This window comes from Rhinolophus hipposideros (genome assembly GCF_964194185.1).
Source record: "Rhinolophus hipposideros genome assembly, chromosome: 3".
NCBI classification, from domain to species: Eukaryota; Metazoa; Chordata; class Mammalia; order Chiroptera; family Rhinolophidae; genus Rhinolophus; species Rhinolophus hipposideros.
This window is the reverse complement of record NC_138049.1, coordinates 64,220,702-64,242,024: the sequence shown is the minus strand read 5'-3', so window position 1 is coordinate 64,242,024 and position 21,323 is coordinate 64,220,702. Positions and strand designations below refer to the sequence as shown.

Here is a 21,323-nt window from a genome sequence, read left to right as displayed (position 1 = left end):
AAATCTTCCTGCTTGCCTTCAGTCCTTTAATCAGTACCCTTTGATTATGATTGTTTCATCAGACACAAGTGTTTTTCTTTATGTCTGGTTCGTGGTTCTCCCTTTTGTCAGTTGGATTTGATGAAAGACTGTAACAGGTATTTGGCTAGAGTTCTATTAAATTAGGTTGTTTAATATTGAGGTTAGTCTAACCTAATTTATTATTTTTTAAATGAACTTTTTATATTAGAATGGTTTTGGATTTATAGAAAAATTTTGAAGAGTCCCAATAACCAATTTCCCTGCTATTGATATTTTACATTAGTATGGCGTATTGTCACAATTAGTAAATCAGTACTGATACTTTGTTATTAAATAAGTCCATACTTCATTCAGATTTCCTCAGTTTTTACCTAATGTCCCTTTTCTGTTCCAGAATCCTATCCAGGATTCCACATTACATTTAATCATCATGTCTCACTAAGCTCTCCTTGGCTGTGACAGTTTTTCAGACTTTCTTTGTTTCTGATGACCTTGACAGTTTTGAGGCATACTGGTTAGGTATTTTGTAAAATGTCCCTCAATTGGGATCTGTCTGATGTTGCTCTCATAATTAGAACTGGGCTTGTGGGTTTGGGGAAAGAAGATCACAGAGGTAAAGTGCCATTGTCACTATATCACGTCAAGGATACATACTGTCCACATTACTTTTGACTGTTGATGTTAACCTTGATCACCTGGCTGAGGTAGTGTGTTTGTCCAGGTTCTCTGCTGTAAAGTAACTCTTTTACCCCCTTTCATGCTGTATTCTTTGAGTGAAGTTACTGTATGCAACCCATGCTTAAAAGGTGGAGAATTAAGCTCCACCTCCTCGAGGGGGCAGTATCTACATAGATTATTTGGAATTCTACACAGGAGATTTGTCTTTTTCCCCCTCTATTTATTTAGTCATTTATATCTGTGTGGACTCACTGGATACTTATTTTATACTTTGGTCATGGTCCAATATGACTTACTTTATTTTGTTGCTCAACTAGTTCCAGCTTTTGCCACTGGGAACTCTTGAGTTAACTTCTGTGCCCCTTTGACATAGCCCCATCACTGTGGGTAATGTGGGTTTTTGTTTGCATACTTCCTTGTTTTCTGGCACTACAGATGCTCTAGGCTTATCTTGTATATTTCCTGCCCAGTCCTAAAATCAGCTATTTCTCCAAGGACCCCTGGTTCCTTTTATTGAGAAGTATTAAAAATCAAGACCTGGTAACTGGGTGTACTCATTGGTACTGGGGTGTCATTGCTTCTGGAATCTCTCATGCACAAGGCAAGAAAATATATGTAATCTGTGTATATGTACATATACCTATTAATGTTTCTAAATGTAACCAGCTGTATCTATAGTAAACTAAATATGAGAGTTCATACTGATGTCTCTAACTCTAATCCATATCACATGGATCATTCTAGCATCGTCCTCCTGCTTATCTATAACCTCCACTTCAACAGAATGTCGTATAATTGGAATCATACAGTGTGTACTCTTTTTAGATTGGCTTCTACCATTGGCCTCCCATGTGCTTAATTAATCAGTCCTAGAATACATGTGTAATGGTTTCAGAGTTCATAACCTGTACCCCTGTGGAAAACAACTTTATCAATTAGAGTACGGTGCTCCTGCAGTTCCTCCTGCCATTATTCTTACAGACAGCACTTACTCAAAGTTAGTCAGATGAGCACCTTGTCTCACCTCTTTTAGTGATGTTCTTTCATAATATTTGTAATACAGTTAGATTCTTTTGCCATAAGTTTGCAAACCATTCTGGGTTCCCCCAACCCCCTAAATACATTTTTTAAATTTTCATACCTTAAGATTCCCTCTTTGTGCTGTAAAGTTCTATGGGTTTTGACAAACATAGTGTCATGTATCCAACATTACAGTATCATACAGAGTAGTTTCACTGCCCTAAAAAAGTCATCTGTGCTTCACCTACTCAAACCTCTCCTGAACGCCTGACAGCTCCTGACCTTTGACTTTTCGAGATTGTCATAATTATAACCTTTTCAGTCTAGAGTCTTGCACTTAGCACTATGCATTTAACATTCATCTGTGTCTTTGACTTAATAGTTCATTCCTTTTTATTGCTGAATAATTTTCCATTGTGTGAATGTACCACAGTTTGTTTACTCATTCGCCTAGTAACAGACATCTTGTTTGCTACCAGTTTTTTGGTGTTTATGAATAAAATTGGGCATGCAAGTTTTTGTGTGGACAAAAGTTTACACATCAGTCGAGTGAATACTTGGGAGTATGATTGCTAGGTCATATGGAAAGACTATGTTTTGTAAGAAACTGCCAAACTGTTTTGTAAAGTGGCTGTATCATGGTGCATTCTCATCAACAATGAATTCTCTCACCAGCAATTGGTATTGTCTATTTTTGGAATTTTAGCCATTCTAATAGGTGTGTAGTGATATCACGTGTGCAGTGATATAATGACAAATTATATTGAACATCTTTTCATGTGCATATTTGCCATCTACATATCTTTGGTGAGGCCTCTGTTTAGATTTTTTGTCTTTTTTAATTGGGTTGTTTGTTTTCTTGTTGTGTGTTAACAATTCTTTCTATATTTTGGATGCAAGTACCTTATCAGATAAGAGTTTTGTAAAAATGTCCTTTCACTCTGTGTGGCTTGTCCTTTTTCTTAACAATGTCTTTAACAGAGCAGAAGTTTTAAAGTTTAATGAAGTTCAACTTACCAGTTTTTTCTTTCATGGATCATGGCTTTGGCATTGTATCTAAAAACTCATTAACAAACAAAGTCATATAGATTTTTTTTCCTATTTTCCCCTAAAAGTTTTATATTAGGTTGGCGCAAAAGTAATTGCAGTTTAAATGATTAAAAATAATTGCAAAAGCCACAATTAGTTTTGCACCAGTGTAATAGTTTTGCATTTTACATTTGGGTCTGTGATACATTTTGTGATAACTTGTGAAAAGTATAACCTAATTTATATTTAGTGAATCTGTCTTGGCTCTTAACAGTCACACTTCTTTTTCTAAACAATCGCAAGCCATGTTTTTAATATAGTTAATTTTGAGACTCTTACTCAGGTTCTATTCCTCTAGTTTACATTTTGCAAAATGTATCTTTAGCACCATTTTAAAAATTATATTTTCCCATCTATTCCCATTTGCTCCATTGTTGTTCTGCCCTTTTAATCTAAAGCTTATTGTCGGAACCACCCTAAGAATAGAGGAATTCTTCTTTACCCTGTCATTGTAAATGATACATAATCAAAGCCAAGCAGCAGGCCTTTTTCAAGAAGTTACTGACCTCTACCAGTGTGATTGTTCTCAACAATTTTGATGAGCTAGGGGTCATCTTGGTTCTTAGCTTTAATAACATTTTGCACAGGTTAGTATCAGGTTTTCTCTGATACTCATGGTGTATCCTTGGTCCTGAGCCTGCTTTCCCTTCCTTCGTATATATCATCCATTGGAAAATCTAAACTGAGAGAGCCCTCTATTACAGTCCCACTCAATTCCTTTGACCCTTTCCCTTCTACTTCTTATACTGGGATAATTTGCAGTTGTACAAATTGTGTTTTTATCAGCTTGCCAGTCTTTTCTTGAATCTTAAAGCCCTGCAGGTTTTTTTCTTTTGGTTGTTTTTGTTGTTGTTGTTTTTTAGAACCCCTTGGTTTTCAAAGGAAATTTCCAAAACTAAAGCTTTCCATTGTGCTTATAAATCCTTCAGAGTTTTATGAGAAAATAAGTCTTTAGCTCAGTAATAAACTTTGCATTTTAAAGTGAACATGGAAAAATTGCTACCTGGTTTACCAGATATTAGTATACATAGAATGTAATATCTTAAAGAGAAAGGAGATGGGAGAAGAGAGCAAGTGATAACTAATACTTTCCAGGTAAATGGGGCAAGGCCCAGTCTGAGTGTTGTATGCACAGCTGCATTTCCTTTCGGATAGTAAATCTCCAGTTCTTTCACTGTTGGATACTTTTTGGTATGTTGTGTGTGTGTGTGTGTGTGTGTGTGTGTGTGTGTGTGTGTGTTTGTATCTTTAGTTGTCTATATAGAGAATGTCCAACAGGGTGACCTAGACTTAAGTCAATTGACAGTTGTTTTAGTTAGGACATTTCTTACCCGAAGTCACTAAAAGAGCACCTTTTAGACTACATATTAAATGCTCTTAGAAATAGTTTTCCTAACTTCTCTTTGTCTCTTTTGTTTTGCGCGCGCGCGCTCTCTCTCTCTCTCTCTCTCTCTCTCTCTCTCTTTCTCTCACGCTTTCTCTCTCTCTCTCTCTCTCTCTCTCTGTCTCTCTCTCTCCCTTTCTCATTCTCTTTCCTTTGCCCTTAAGTGACTTTGTTTTGTTATGGAAAATAAGTAAATGGAGCATTTTAGATTTTTTTTTTTAAATCACTACTGAATTAGATTGTCTTTTATTTGTGTATAACCCTTATTCTTAAGGATCAGTGACCCTATATAGAATTAAGCTGATAGAACTTACCTGCAGTAAGCTTATAAAAGTGTTCACTGTTCCATTTCAGGCTGATGACATATTTTTGTATTTATTTAATATTTTGTTAACGTTCATTATACTCTATTTTATAATTAAATATAAATATAGTGATCCCAAAATTTTGATTTTTATTAAAAATGATTTTTAGTACACACTCATTGGCTTCTTGAAACAACCTAAAAAAATACATTAATTCTGTGTTAATGAATGTCTTTTATAATAATATTATATGGATAAAATATCAGAATTTAATTACTAATAAATCTTATTTCACACAAAAATTTTGGTGTCTCATACTAAGTTGAACTATGATACGGATTTTTTTAAATTTAAAAATATCTGTTTTGTATCAATCATGTCAAAAAATCATTTATGATCACAAAGTTTGCCATAATCAGTTATAACCATAAAGTTTAAGGCTTAATAAAAAAGCAAGCAGCATGATTTAAGAAATTCTGAAATCTTTAAGTAAAATTCTATTTCTTGTAAACATAATGTGTTTCCTCAGGAAAAGGTGAGAGAAAGAGTGAAGATTAAGATTATCCCTACTTGCTAATTTCGACCCTGAAAATATACTTACTTAGAACATTTATCTCAATCTTGGCTGTGCTTAAATCACTTGGAAAATTTTTACGCATATTAGAGCTGGAGTTCTACCTCAGACCAATTACATTAGTCTCTAGGATGTGAACCGCTGGCTTTAGTACTTGGTAGAAGTTTGAGATAATTATACAGCTGGGGTTAAGAACCACTAATCTAGAGCATGAAGTGTTGTGTTTTTATTACATTTCTGAATTTGGATTTTTTTTGACAAACAATGCCGAATTGACTTTTTAAATGCTTTCTTTTACTGTGGTAAAAAACACGTTTATGTACCATTTAATCATTTTTCAGTGTACAATTCAGTAGTGGAAAGGATGTTCAGACTGGTGCAAAGTAGATCTGCAGAACTTTTTTCTTTTGCAAAAGTAAAACTCTAACAAAACAACAACTCCATTTTTCCCCTCTCCACTTCCAGTCCATGGTTAACCAACACTCCACTTTTTGTTTTTATGTCTTTGACTACTTTAGATACCTCATATAACTGGTTTGCCTTTGTGTGACTGGCCTATGTCACTTACCATAATGTCCTCAAGGATCCATCCATGTTGTAGCATGTGATGGGATTTCATTCCTTTTTAAGGGTGAATCATATTTCATTGTATGTATAGACCACATTTTGTTTCTTCGCCCATCTGTTGGTCGACATTTGGATTGCTTCCACCTCTTGGCTATTGTGAGTAGTGCTGCTATGAACATGGGTGTACAAATGTCTCTTCAAGACCCCCCTTTCAATTCTTTTGCGTGCATACCTAGAAGTGGGATAGCTGGATCATTTGGTAGTTCTATTTTTAATTTTTTGAGGACTTCCAGACTTCCATGGAGGTTGTACCATTTCATAGTCCCATCAAACACAAAGGTTCCAGTTTCTCCACATCTTCACAAACATTTATTTTGTTTTCTTGATAGTAGCCATTCTAACGGGTGTAAGGTGATATTATGGTTTTGGTTTGCATTTCTCTGATGATTAATGATGTTGAATGTCTTTTTATATATTTATTGGTCATTTGTATATCATTGTTGGAGAAATGTCTGTTCAAGTCCTTTGCTAACTTTTTAATAAGATTATTTGATTTGGTGTTGTAGGAGTTCCTTATATATAAGGGATATTAACCCCTTATAAGATACATGATTTGCAAATATTTTCTCCCATTCTGTATATTGCCTTTTCACTCTGTTGATTGTGTCCTTTGTTGCACAAAAGTTAAGTTTGATGTCTCATTTGTCTATTTTTGTTTTTGATTCCTGTACCTTGGTGTCATACCCAATAAATTATTGCCAAGTCAGTGTCTTGAAGTTTTTCCCCTTTGTTTTCTTCTAGGAGTTTAATACTTTTTAGGTCTTATATTTAGGTCTTTAACCCATTTTGAATTAATTTTTTTATATGGTGTAAGATGAGAGTATAACTTTATTCTTTTGCATGTGGATATCCAGTTTACCCAGCACCATTTGTTGAAAAGCTGTCCTTTGCCCATTGAGTGGCCTTGGCACCCTTGTTGAAGATTACTTGACCACATATGTGATGGTGTGTTTCTGGGCTCTCTATCTTATTGCATTGCCTATATGTCTGTCTTTATGCCAGTATCGTACTATTTTAAGTAGCTTTAAGTTTGAGACCTCCAATGTGTTCTTTTTCAAAATTGTTTTGGTTATTTGAGGTCCTTTGGGATACCATATAAATTTTAGGATAAATTTTTCTGTCTCTGCAAAAAAATTCCATTGTGATTTTGTAGAGATTATATTGAATCTGTAGATTGCTTTGAATAGTTGTACATTTTAGCAAAGTTAAGTCTCCTAATCCATGAACGTGGGGATCTTTCCATGTACTGTTGTGTCTTCTTTAATTTAGCAATGTATTGTAGGTTCCAATGTACAAATCTTTCAACTTCTTGCTTAGGTTTATTCCTAAGTATTTTTTTCTTTTTGTTGCTATTGTAAATGAAAATTTTCCTTTAATTTTTTTTTCATACTGTCCATTGTTAGTATATTTTAAAAAGCAACTTATTTTCGTGTTTTGTTTTTTGTACTCAGCAACTTTGCTAAATTTGTTTAATAGATTTTGGGTGGAATCTTTAGGGTTTTCTACATATAAAATCTTTTCTGCAATCAGATGATTTTATTTCTTCCTTTCCAATTTGGGTGTCTTTTATTTCTTCTTCTTGCCCAAATGCTGTGAATTTTTAAGAGAAAATACAAATTGTATTTTTAAAACAGGAATTGGTGATGCAGATTCATGTAGACTAAGGAGAATTTAGGAATTTGCCCTTCGAAGGTAAAGGGAAACCATGGAAGGTTTTAAACTAGGAGAAGACAATCAAGTCTTTCCTTTAAAAACAAAACAAAACACCCTGGGTCTTAGTGGAGATATGATGGGGAGAGTACCAGAATACTGGTAGAGTGCTACACATTGGTCTGCTAGATTAGTGACTCTGGCTGGGCGGAGGGGGCCGATGGTAGGAGTAGAGATGGAGAAAAGTGAATGGAATTGGGCATTTAGAAGTTTGAATGAGAGAATTCGAGGATGTATTGGATGGATTGGTGAGAATGAGGCAGGAGAGAGCATTTGAGGCCAACTCTTAGGTTTCTGGCTTGAGCACAACTACATGGATTGAGATAATATTCAGTGTGGTACAGAGATTTTTGTATGCAGAGTTTGAGATGCTTGTGAAACAGCTAGTCAGAGATTCCTGCAAAGGAAATTGTGTGTGAATCTGGGCATGGAAATATACACCCAGTAAATAAATTGACTCCATTTTAGGGTTAATCCAGGACTTAATCTAAGTTTTGATGCATAGTACTTATTCAGTTAATATTCATGAATGATTTATCATAAAAATTCAACTTGTATATTGTAATATATTTAATTGTCTTTAATGTAGGAACTAATATTTTCTTTTTTAATATTATGTAAGTGGCAATTTATGGGAAGAAGACCATTATTACTTTTTTAATAGAACTGGCTGAATAGATTTGCTTATATTGCCATTTTATGTCATCCCGTTCGTTCTCTTCATAGGCTTGAATGTAGTAAAACCTGCTTTTCTGTTCAAGTCCATAAATATAGAGAAAATAGATTAAAAGGCTACACACACGTAAAATTCAAGATATTTCTATTTTTATGGGGTAGGAGTGCGAAAAGCAGGGTAGAGGGTAACATTTTATACAAATAGTTGCTGAAGGATAAAGATCATAGAACTTTTTTCCTAAGTCTAGCAAGCTCTAAAGAGGTTGTCTTTGATGTGATGTTAAAACTGTAAGGAAAAACATGTTCTGGATTGGAGAGAAGTAGAGAAGGATACAGAAGAATGGGAAAAAGGAAAATAGTGTAAGAGAAGTGGACAAGGGATGGGGAGAGAGGGAGGGAAGTGAGCTTTCAAGAGGTTCTGAATTGAGTTTTAGAATGTAATCTACCTTTGATCCATTTGAATCATGAGCTTCAGAATACATAGGTTTTTTCCTCTAAAAACTAATACTATTTCACAGCTCTTTACTGCTGTAAAATGTCGTTCTAATTAGTAGACACAGTGGTTAAATGAGATTTTTTTCCCCCCTCATCTCACCACTGTGTAAAGCTGGAAATCAGAAGACTCCATTATTGTGGTCCTGGTTCTGTCATTAACTGGCTTTATGAACCTGGGAAGTTACTTGCCTTCTGTGAGCCTCAGTTTACTCATCTGCTAAGTGTTGAAGCTGAACAAAATGATCTATAAACCCTTCTGCTTTAATATTCTGTATTTCTTTGAAATCAGTCTTGCCCTAAGTATGGCAGTCGTTTCCCATGTTTAAACACACACACACACACACACACAACTATGCTTTTGAAATTTATAATATTTTCTATATATTGAGTTAGCACAGAAATTATTTTGCACTATTTGTCATTCTAACTTACATGCTGCTATTTGAGATTTTAGGAACTATTTGAGATTCTCCTATTAAGATTGTCATCAGTTTTGTTAAATACTTGCCACCTTTAAATAATTTCTTTGTATGTTCTTCAGAGTTTGTTACTTACGAGTTTTTGTAGGAGTATTTGAAATCCCAGACTTTGTATCACTAGAATTTCCTTTTGAGAGAATTATTGTATTAGGAAACTAAAGCTGTTTTTTCAATCCTGTGACTTATTTATAGCCAGAATAACTTTATTGTAACTTTATTTTTCTTAAAGTTTTTATTTAAAATTTTTACACATTGCGCTTTGACAGTGAACTGACTGTGAAAAGATATTTGCAATATAATTGACCTAATAGGATCATGTGATATTAAAGAGAGAAAAGTAATAACCCTGTATATGTAAGACACAGTCCGAGGCACCAGATAGTTAAGTATTTATAAGGCTTATTTGTGTGCAGTCTTTATATTTTTTTGGTTTAGTTTAATGTAAAGAATAGAGAGTAGCAGGTACAAAGATGTAGATTTCAAGAAAAAGATGAAATTTGGGGGGGGTGGATTCCTATGTTATGTTGCTTACATGCTCATGGTTTTAATACTGAGGAGCCATGATCACACCGTCTTACAGATGCTAGAGGACAGCAAAGGATGTTTAAAGAAGGGAAGAACATCTCTCCTTCATCTTGTGGTGTGCAAATTACATACTAGACATACCTTGCGGTCCGTTCACAAGTAGTGAAATTGTGTGTTTTATTTATAGGGCATTTCAAATTTTATTACTAAAAGCCTTTCAAAGGTTCCAAGCTAGCCATCACCAAGTAAATTTTTCGACGATTTTCATCCTGGTAAAGAAAACTTAGGGAAAAGCTGTAACAAAATCTAATTCTTTTTTGTAGTTGATCACACAAGCACTAGGGAATTAAAAGATTTGAACAGAATAAAAATTTATTATGCGTAAATGGGACTTAAGCAAATGTTGAGATTTATTCATTGATGGTTTTAAAATAACTCAAACCCACAGAAGTTTCAGCAGATTTTCCCCCCCTTTATTTTTCTGCATATTTTAATTTGTTCTAAAACACCTATTAAAGCAAGATAGGCTTCACCTTTGTAAAATGAAAAATACATCGTTGGTATTGGAACACAATATTAGTTGAACCTCTTCTTTTAGAGTATCTAAATATTCTTTTGTGATTGTCTGTATAAGATGTAATGCCCTAACTGCACATTTCTAAGGATGCTAACCCCTGGTATTCAATAATAAATGTTTGGGGGCGGGGGAGGAATTAGTATAATGTTAGTAACATTGACTGTTAGAATTTAATGCGGAATTATTTTTACCATCAAGAAGTTATTTCATCTCATTCTAAAGGGTAATCTCAGGGGCAAAAATATTTAATGCAACTTTAAAAAGTTTATATAATCTCCTTTTGCTTATAAGGTCAAGTATTTTATGATAGCCTAACACTAATAGATAATTGCAAAAAAAAAAAAAAAAAGGTTTTAGTTCCTGTGCTTTAAAAAAAATACTCCTTATAAGTATTTTATTGCAAATGAGTCATTTCCAAAATGTTAATAATCTATTATGTCTTGTTTTTTAAAGTGAATGAATTTTTAGCTTTTGAGGGTCCCATCTTGTTGGATATGAGAATTAAACATCTAATCAAAACAAATCAGTTAAGTCAAGCAACTGCTCTAGCAAAGCTGTGTTCTGACCATCCAGAGATTGGTACAAAAGGTAGTTTTAAGCAAACTTACCTTGTCTGTCTTTGTACATCATCACCAAATGAAAAGTTAATCGAAGAGGTGAGTATGTTTTCTTTTGTTAGTAATTATTTTTAAAAGTAAAGAAACCTTTTTATTAGGTTAGAATGTCTGACTTCCCTTTCTCTTAGGTAATGAGGGACCATTGCCATCAATCTTAAATTTTTGGTATGCTCTTGGGTAGTGATTCTTAATAGCTTTCAGAATTATATGTAAAGTGATTTCATCTAGCTTCTATTTTTGGATCTTTTAACTGCTTTGGCTAAATTATGGGAAAGATGGTGGTGACTTAACAATTTAGTAGGGTGTTTGTGTTTATCAGCGTATAGGTCTTAACTTCAGTTTTACCTACTTCAGGATACTTTCAAATCTTTTTAACTGGCTAATTGCAGTAACCTTAGAGTGTATATGACTTTCTCTAGGAGAGAGAGGTGGTGGGAAGTATTCCTAAGGAGAAGTCATAAATAGATAGGGCTATCTAGCTCTAGATATCTACATCTTTATATATATGTATAAAGATAAATTTTGTGTTTGCATATTTAATGTAAAACTTTATTTTCTTTGTGAGATGTGATTTGTCCTTTTACTTCGTTTGATGTGAAGTATTCATGTATTTGTAAGTTTTATACTACAGATTTCTGATAGTGGAATCATGTTCCAAATGGGAATTTTGCATTTTGGAGGACTCATAATTCTAAAATGAAGTTGCAGATAGTTGTAGGAAAATTGAATGTTGTTGATGCTAGACAGTGTGAGGATATGTGTGCAAGTTTCTTGTATCTCTAATATAAGTATCCTTCAACTCCAGAACAATAGAGAGAAGAGAAAAAAGGGCTTGTGGGACAGACTTCAAGATAGGTAGATGGAAAAGCTGAGATGCAAGACAGAGAAGACAACTAACAGAGCATGCACCATCATCTGAGTAGACAGATTATTGCAGTCAGAGTCCAGCAGGAGCATAGCCTCAGACAGAAAGCTGAATGTCCATATGAGGCTAGAGGCTGTAATTATGATGATGATTGTGTCATTGTTCTTGAATAGCAAGTGAAGAGGAAAATGGCAAACTTGGACCAAGATTAGACATAAGCCTGTTGTGTAGAGAGAGGAGAATGAGGATAGTGGGAAGAGTGATGTCAGACAAATTTCTAGGCTGAATGGAGTAGAGCCAAGGGTTCTAGCCGAGGAAATTTATCATCAATTTGGACATTGGCTAATCTATAGTTTGGGTTTTTTTACCTTTCTCTTTTATCTCAGGTAATTGGCTTTTTAATCACTGTGTATCAGAGCAAATTAGAAGATTGAAGTTTTCATTTTAGTTCAGAATAACTACGTAGACAAGTTAATTGGCAGATGTATAACGTTTCTTGATAAAGTCTTTGATATGTATGTAATGTATTTTTTTAAATCCTTAAATTAGTTATTGTGCTGCCACATTGTAGATATTTTTCAGTTCCACTAAAGCCCTGCCCTTATCACTTCAGTCCCTGCCCTTAAGTCAGTCTGTCCATCCTTCCTTCCTTCCTTTAGCAATTTTTATGTAATTGTGTGCTGTTTAAGCACTAGGATGGGGGAAAGTTGGGGGTTTAAAGGTAAGGCATAGGCCCTTCCCTGAAGAAACATCCCTTTTAGATAGTCCCCTTTTGGTTTAGCTTTGAAGGCCTATTTGAAGTTGGAGACTGAATTTGTAATCTCCAGGGGGGGAAAAATCTGTATTTTTAGCTATCTTAAATGATCAAAAGATCTTGGAATACTGAACCTTCAAGTTAAATTTAAATTCCCTTTTGGTTTAATTATCCAGAGTGGAGTAGCAGCAGCTCAGCCTGCTTTAGGAGATCCTCAGGAAAATTCTCTCTTAGAACCCTGAATAGCTCTGATGTCATATGAAATGATTTTTTTCCTTCTCATGTTAAGCAGGTAGAATTAAGACATTCCATGTTCTTAAGCAGAATGCATTAAAGTCTCTGTGCCCTACACTAGAAATAACACTAGATCACATAGTGCAGAACAGGCCAGTGTGTAATCCACACATTCCTTGTTCAAGTTCTTTTTTGCTTAGTGATTGTTTGATTATTCGCTTAAGTTTCTATTACAAGCATAGAAACTTTTTATTGTTCTATGTGAAGTAAGTTATTTTATTATTTCTACCCCAAGGGAAGGTAGTCATTTTGGAAAAATTCCCTAAAGACATTGCCCCATTCAGAAGAGGCTCTGTCTTTCTCTCACGTGACCCACTTCATTTATTTACCGTATTTTGTTGTGTATAATACTCTCCCATGTATACTGTGCACCCACATTTTTGGCCGAAACATTCAAGGGGAAAAAAATCTCTTGTTTAAATTTTTTTAATTCAAATTTTTATTTGTTTATATTTAGATACTTGTTTTTTGTACTATAAAGGAATTTTAGCATTTATTCATTTATTTATTTATTATTGCACTTTTAACTCATAAGCATAAATAAAAAAATTAAAAACATTTATATAGATACAGAATTAGTACTATCCATATATAATATACATCCTTATTTTTCCCTTACAAATTTGGGCAAAAAAGTGTGCATTATACATGGCAAAATACAGTGCTTTGCCTGTCTGGTTCTTGTAAGCATTTGAGTTTTTTTTACCTATTCCTTAGCGTAAGGAAAGGAATAGTGGAAATAGATATTGGGAAGAGTCAACCATAGCCTGAATCTATGGCCTTTTTGAGGAAATCCTTATCCACGTGAGCCAGTAGGCAAGGGGTTGACTATTTCCCGGGACCTTTTCCATGTGATAGAAATAGCAGCTACCCCTGGCAGAGTAATTGCTGCTCAGAGTAATAAGTGTTTTTCTGGCGTCTCTGGAAGGAATGAGGTTTGGCCCGGATTCTTGGTATAGGTATAAAACAAAGTTGGCAGTGTTTATTTTAGATCCAGTATTTGTATTGGTTTTGTTAAACAGAAGTTTGAAAAGTAAAATCCTCTATCTTGTCTTTTTCTAGTTATCATTTCCCCATTTAATAATTCTTTCAAAGTAATTAAGTTTGAAATTTGATATATGACTTTCCTGCCATTTTTCTGTGCATATTTACAGAGGGTGCCAAAAAAGTGTATACACATTTTAAGAAAGAAAAAAACTGGATTAAAATTGTAATACAGTGAATGACGCAACCATTCTTTTGATTAACGACGTCTTTTGAGTGAATGCCATACAACACATTGCTACTGTAATTCAATTCAACTTCGAAAAGTAATACATAGATAACATCTCTTAAAATGTGTACATTTTTTTTTGGCACCCCCAGTATATATGCCCATACCCTGAATTCTAGTCACTTTTCCCATTTTATTATGGACATCTTTCCATATCATTCATATAGATCAGTCTCATTTTTTCTCATGGCTGCATAATTTCATATGATATATTTGTAATATCGTTAAGCCACTGGGAGACATTTAAATTGTTGGTTTGTTCATATATCCTTTCATTTTTATTGGGGGTGCACTGGTAGGGTAAAGTAGGGGGTGCACTAGAAGCGGAATTGCTGGATCAAAGAATCTGCATATTTTAAATTAATAGAGCCATACTGTCATTCAAAAAAGATTAGGCCAATTTACACTTCCATAAATAGTATATGAAATTTCTTCTTTCCTAACACTAGAGATTATTCATCATTTAAATGTTCGCTAGACTGAGAGTTAAAAAATAGTAGCTCATTTGATTTTACGTTTTCTTAATATGACAGATTTACCATTTAAGTTCTTTTCAGGATGGTAAGCAATTTTATTTTGATAAGCAAAAGACTTGAAATGTGATTAGAACCAATACATTTTAAGAGTATATTTGATAAGTGTATATAAAATATTGATGAAATGTCCTGTAATTTTTTTTAATACTTGGCATAAAGAGCCATATTAAAACATAAAAATCATTCACATTTTTGAAAGGGGTCTATCATAGTATATCTTTAACAAATAGATCATTCTAATTGGCTTTAAATATTTTATTCAGAATTTTAAATTTTCTGGTATTTAAATTTGCTCACTTTTCAAAGCAATGGAGAATAGATATCTAACATATATACGAAGTGTGATCAAAAGATACAGTGAATGCTTAAATAAAAATTATTACAATAAAAGACACATTACCATTAATCCCCCTCAAAATACTCCCCCTTGCTTTGAACACTTACCTCATCGTTCTTGCCATTTTCTGAAGCAGTTCTGCAAGTCCTCTTTCTTGAGTGTCTTTACTTCATTCTCCATCATGACAACGGTCCTTGTCACATTTCTGGTACGGCAATTTCTGTCAGATAAAAACATTACAATGTGTCCTCATCCACCTTATTCATGGGATCTGGCACCAGGCGACTTCTGGCTCTTCCCTAAAGTCAAAATTACCATGAAAGGAAAACATTTTGAATTGATTTAAGACATCAAGGCAGCCACGACAACGCAACTAAAGACACTTACGAAAGAGGACTTCCAGAACTGCTTCAGAAAGTGTCAAGAACTATGGGATAAGTATGTTCGAAGCAAAGAGGAGTATTTTGAGGGGGATTAATGGCAATGTGTCTTTTAATGTAATAATTTTTTAAAATTTAAGCATTTGCCGTATTTTTTGATTACACCATATACACGTATGTGTGTGGTGAGAACACACACACACACACACACACACACACACACACAGACACCAGGGGTGCCAAAAAATGTTAACAAGTGGACACTTTGGTGCGTTGCTCAAGCAGTAGTTTGCCGTAATCACAAGTGTCTGGACTCTGATGGTAACTTTGAGTACCTCTTGTAATTGCAGAAGTCAGACATGATTTGTATTCATCTCTCATTATTGGTATATATTGAATATTACAATTCTAATACAGCATTCCTTTCTTAAAATATGTATACATTTTTTGGGCACCCTTTGTATATAGTCTATGTAGGTAATATATTTGTATTCCCTACCTTATGCTGCCTTGGGTTTTAAAAATAATTCTTGTTCATTGATGGCTATACTTGACCTTTATTTCACTTTTACAATTTCAGGTCAACCATTCATTAGTTTAAATACGTTTTCCTTTTCCCTGCCATTCTCTTTACTGTCATATTTTTTCAAGAGGGCCATCTAGTGGCAAATTAGGGAAATAAAGGCTATCCCACTACACAGTAAAAATTGTATTTTTTTAGTATACCTATAAAAAGTGAGGTTCTTCTGTATTATTGAACATAGCAAATGTTTCAGTTCAGTATATCTGTGAACAAATTTATAGAGGCTGTCTTACATACATGAAATATATTTTAAGTTATTAAGTGTAAGCTAATGTAGTTAATACCATTGGGAAAATAAATTTCTTTCCTTATACATACATAATGTACACATTTTGCATCATTTGAGCATTCAGCAAGAATGGCTTGGGTTTTAGAAGAACAAAAAGAAATAATCAGAATCAAAATAAGTCAGACTTTCAAGACAGAATAATATTTTTTTAACTTGAACATGGAAAATATGTATTTAGCAATAAAGGGCCTCAATATTCTTGTGGCTGTGGAATTCCGGCAAGTGCACAGACTCTGAAGCTAGACTAAAATCTTTACTCTGTCACTAATTAAGATTGTGATTTGAGCAAGTAACTTTACCTCTCTGAGCCTTATCTCTAAAAAGAAGCAGTAGTATCTATCAGGCAAGCTGTTGTGCTGATTAGCAATGCTATGTCTGAAGAAGCTGGCACTTAAAAATAAATAGTAGCTGCTATTGTTATTAATAACATCTTATGAAAAGTAAATAAAATAACTTATGGGTTGACTTCCTAACATTTATCTGTATGGGTGTTCCAGGGTAATTGTTTAAAGTTAATACAACTTTTATTAAAAGATATTGTGATAAAATGGAAAGAGAGTAGGTCTTTGATGTCAGTCAGACATAATTTGATTTGTGGTTCTACCACTTGTTGTAACTTGAGCAAATTACATAATTTCTTTGAACCCAATATTTATTATATATAAAATGTTAATAATAGTATCTACCTAGTAGAAAAGTTGTGATTAAGTGATAATATATATAATGTCTGACAATACATTTAATAGTGTAGATATTTGAAAATATACAAACACAAACACACGTATTTCAGACTTTTTGTTTGTTTGTTCATTTGTTTAAATGTGTCAGTTATAAAGATTTGTAAGACAGAAGCAGACAGAGCAGTAGTAGAAAGAACATTGCACCAAGGAGTTTCAAGACTTAGCGTTTCAGTCTTAACTGCCACTAACTTCATACTTCCTAATTTAAGAAATCATTGTTAAGCACACAGACTCAGTTGGGTCTTTTCTTGTCTTAGTGTTTTCTAGCCCTATTTAATGTATAAAGTGGAACCTCTGACTCTATCCCCGTGCAATCTTTATCCCCATTATTAAAGATCAACTTCAAGATTACCCTTATCCCTATTTAGATACTTGTTCACTCCTATACACATTATATTTTACACTCACACACACACACACACACACACACGTACTCAAAAATTGGGAGAGGTAGGAGATTGACAAGGAGGGGAATGGTTACTTACCTCTGTGGTACATGGGTGCTAATTGTCTGTATTGGTCTCCAAATTTTTATTTATTTATTTTTTTTGCCATTTGTCAATTACACCATGTTGGAATAAGTTTTTTTATTTTGTGGGACACCAGAGATTTATCATTGTATGCTTGCTGTTTGTTACATCCTTGTCTTAGATCAAATGCTTGTGGAGATCATAGGTATATTTTATTTGTTTTATGTAGTAAATTATTGTAATGAGGTAGTAAATTTTAATTTTTTAAGAAATAAGCAATAGGTATAATAAAGATATAAGTGCATAATTAAATGAAGCAAATTACCATCATCTAGGTTATACTTAAGCATGACTGTTGACAAGCTTTGAGATGGAAAATTTTATACGAAATGAAAAATAATGGAGATTTATAGCAAACTGAGGTGAGCTTAATTTAAAATGGTGTATAGCTGCATAAAATGTTTCATATTGTACTTTTTTTCCCCTCTGGTGAATAGACACTTTGTTTATTATGTTCAGTAGCTCTTTCTGTGTCTTTCAGTTGATTCCAATGCCTCTTAAATTACTGGAAAAGGGGGGGGAAATACAAGTACTGCAACTTTTTCAGTATCATAGACCTGATTTAACCGTAGAGGGTACTTACAATTAGCATAGTTATTTACATATAAATGCATGCTTGTAAAGGTCTTGAAAATAGTTGGTTCTCTGGCTTGAAGAAAGGTTATATCTTTAGATAATTATGAATTGATAGTGTTTGAGTTAATGAAATTTTACTGGTGAATATGAAAATAGCTAATAAAAAATTTAAAGTATTAATATATTACTATATATCCTAACATAAAACCATTTTATGGCATATTTCTGTATCCTTTTTTTCTGTAGATTTCAGAAGTTGATTGCAAAGATGCATTAGAAATGATTTGTAACTTAGAATCTGAAGGTGATGAAAAAAGTGCTCTTGTCTTATGTACTGCATTTTTGTCACGTCAGCTCCAACAAGGAGAAATGTACTGTGCTTGGTGAGTTGATTTTCTTTCGTAAAGTAAGAATACAAGACAGGTTGTGAGAATACAGATAGCTTAAGAATGTATTTTTTTAACTCTTAAGTCGTGTCAAGACAAAAAGCTTATTTTTCAGATATTACATGCTGTGCAACTGATTATCAAGTAGTTCGTATTATAACTTTAAAAACTTTGTATTAAGGACCACACAACTTCTTCATATACCAGTAATGATCACATAATGATCAACAATGATCAGGAAAATTTAAATGTTGTAAGATGACTTAAATGTTGTAAGTAAAGTAAAACTTTCAGATATATATTCATATGTGCATTTTTCTCTGCATGTTACACACTTTTAACTACACAACTAGCTGTTAGTCATTTATGTATGGAAATATAGTTCATGTTTTTTTCAATGAGAGGTCATTCTACTTCATTAATTTCTTCAGTGCACATTTCCTAATATGGTGCATTTCCAAGTGGGCAAAGCCTGTTATATATAATTCTTCGAGAAGATACAACTAACAGAGATATTGGCTTTAGTTAACTCAAAAAACTTTAAGATCAGTTGTCTTAAATTAGTGTTAGCTGAAATTGACCATTTATCTGGTCTTCAGTGTTGTGTTGGTAGTATGGAAACACAAAATAAAATTTAGTTTACAACATTCTGGCATTAAAGAATACTTACCAAGTGACATACAAATGAGTATAGAAGAGGCAAGCTAAATAAATGGTTGTATAATCAAAGAATATTAAAGTGTATAATTATTAAGATTTTCTGTGCAGTTGAGTTTTGTTTTGAAGGAAAAATTGTATATGCCATATAGAGAGGGTTAATATAAAGGCAGATAGATTCTGAAGGGAGAATAAATAACATTTATTGAGGACAAGTAGATTTACTATATAACAAGTGTCAGTGATAACTAAGAAATTAATGTAGTATATTGGTTTTTAAAAGGTGTCACACGGTCTGAATTACGTATGAAAAGCAAAAACAGTCTTAATTATAGGCCCTTAACGAGAAGGAGGGCAAAATAGAAGTTTATGTTTAAGAAGCACTGTTTAAGATAAGCTATTGAGAATGGATTGGGAGCTGAGTGGTGAGGGCAGAGTTGTGGGGAAGAAGTGACAATATAGGAAGTTGAGTTGAGACGGCAAAATCAAATACCGGTAGAACGCCAATAAACAGTCCAGCTGGGAGGTTATGAAGGCTTCCTTATGGATGTAGGATGTGGTTAAAAAAATATTTAAGATAATAGTCTTGAGGATAGTAAAAACCGGAAGCTGATAGGGTCAGTGATAATGATGCATTAAACTAGAAAGATGGTGAAATGGAAAGAATAGAATGTTAATCATGTTTTTCATATATTAAGTTTCAGGTTTCAGAAGAGATCAAAATGGAGAAGTCTTATAAAGAACTAGAGAGGTGAAAGTGGTAAAGACTGGAGAGACAGATTTTGAAGTCCTCAATGTATAGGTTAAAATCCAGAAATGAGCAAGTTATTCAAGTGGGTGGTGAAAAGAGCAGAGTTCCTAGGAATGGAATCTGAGGAAATACTAATAGAAAGGCCTGTATTGAGGAAAATACTTGGTGAAAAAGTTGAAGCAAGGAAGAAGATTTTTGTGGAAGTTAACCATGGAGGACAGAAGAGAAATAGGACGATAGGTAAAAGGGAGAAAAATTCATCACTTCAGTAGGATTATTTTCTATAAAAAATACACTGTTAATTGCATTTGAAGTAAATTATAAAGTTCATTTTTCAAAATTTCTATTATTTCTACTGTGGCACAGGTTAGTTACTTTCTTCTGGGTTCTGTGTCATTGATTCTTAACATTTACCTAATAAAAATCAATTTTAAATTTAATTGACCGTGTAAATTGGTCAAATTTTAAATTTAAGTTAGAAGGTAAAAACTGAATACTTTTTAAAAACCATTATGCCATTAGTGCACTTTCCTATTACTTAAATTTTAGATATGGCTCAAAGTCACCGTTTGTATAACTTGTTTTAATGTCAGGTGCTTTCCTAGTAAAAGGTAGTACTTTTCTGTCTGAGATTGAAAAATATTAATAAAATGATAAATTATACCCCGATTTTATTTAGTCTCTAGAAAATTGAGATCTATTTTTTTGTTTGTTTTTTAAACTTAATTCTACATGTAGAATTGAAATCTAAAACCACTTTTAGTTTCAAATGTAATGATTGGACTGACAGTCCATGATTATTATGTTACTGCTCCAATTTTTTTTATACTTTTTTTTTTTTTTATAGGGAGCTCACTCTTTTTTGGAGTAAATTACAGCAGAGAGTAGAGCCATCTGTTCAAGTGTACCTAGAAAGATGTCGTCAACTTTCTTTATTAACCAAGACGGTATATCACATTTTCTTCCTGATTAAAGTTATTAATTCAGAGGTAAGAATAATAATGGTATCACTTCAGATCATCTTTATGGTTGACTTGGCCTTTGATTCCTCCAAGACTTCTTTCTTCAACCCTCTTCTCTCCAATGTGCAGCTTCACTGACCACATTTTTAAAAAAAATTTTTTTTATATTATAACAGAAGTGGCCTAATTATCTACTATCATTAGTAGTCCCTAAGGCATGTAACAGAGACGCAGATGTTTTGTGTAAAAGTTTTCTGGCTCAGGTCTATCTCAAAATAGATCATAAACTTGTAAACAAGTTTATGTGAAGGCTAGAGATAACCATATGGTTCCACCTCTTTCCAGGTGTCCTTTCTTCACTGTCACTTTTAAAAATAGGTCTCATGTCACTTATCCATTTTCTGCTTGGTCTTTGTGCCCCTGCTTTTCCTGAAATCAAGGCCAGTTCAGTTTCCCATCCTCCTTCCCTCACTCTTCTTTTTGGCCCACAAATCTAAGCTTCTGGTTTAGTAAAATATTTTGCTTCTTTCTAAATCTGTGAAAGTATAGGCCCTTTCACCTTTTTTTGACTTCTTTTCTTTATTGCCTTTTGATCTTATACCACACATATTTTTTTCCATGAATGTGGCCACAT

General features: G+C 33.5%; 1 protein-coding gene across 5 annotated transcripts in view; it reads left to right on the top strand.

The window, feature by feature from the left end:
• ZNF292 (zinc finger protein 292) overlaps window positions 1-21,323 on the top strand; it is an 84,865-nt gene that overhangs the window by 44,040 nt on the left and 19,502 nt on the right. For 3 of the 5 annotated variants that reach the window (XM_081037495.1, XM_081037496.1, XM_081037497.1), the window contains 3 exons: window positions 10,613-10,815; window positions 18,180-18,316; window positions 20,575-20,716. In XM_081037495.1, the coding sequence (XP_080893621.1) occupies window positions 10,613-10,815; window positions 18,180-18,316; window positions 20,575-20,716 (482 nt within the window). Of the gene's footprint in view, window positions 1-10,612; window positions 10,816-17,632; window positions 17,720-18,179; window positions 18,317-20,574; window positions 20,717-21,323 lie in introns of those variants that run through there. The other 2 variants (XM_081037499.1, XM_081037498.1) reach the window with 2 other exon arrangements.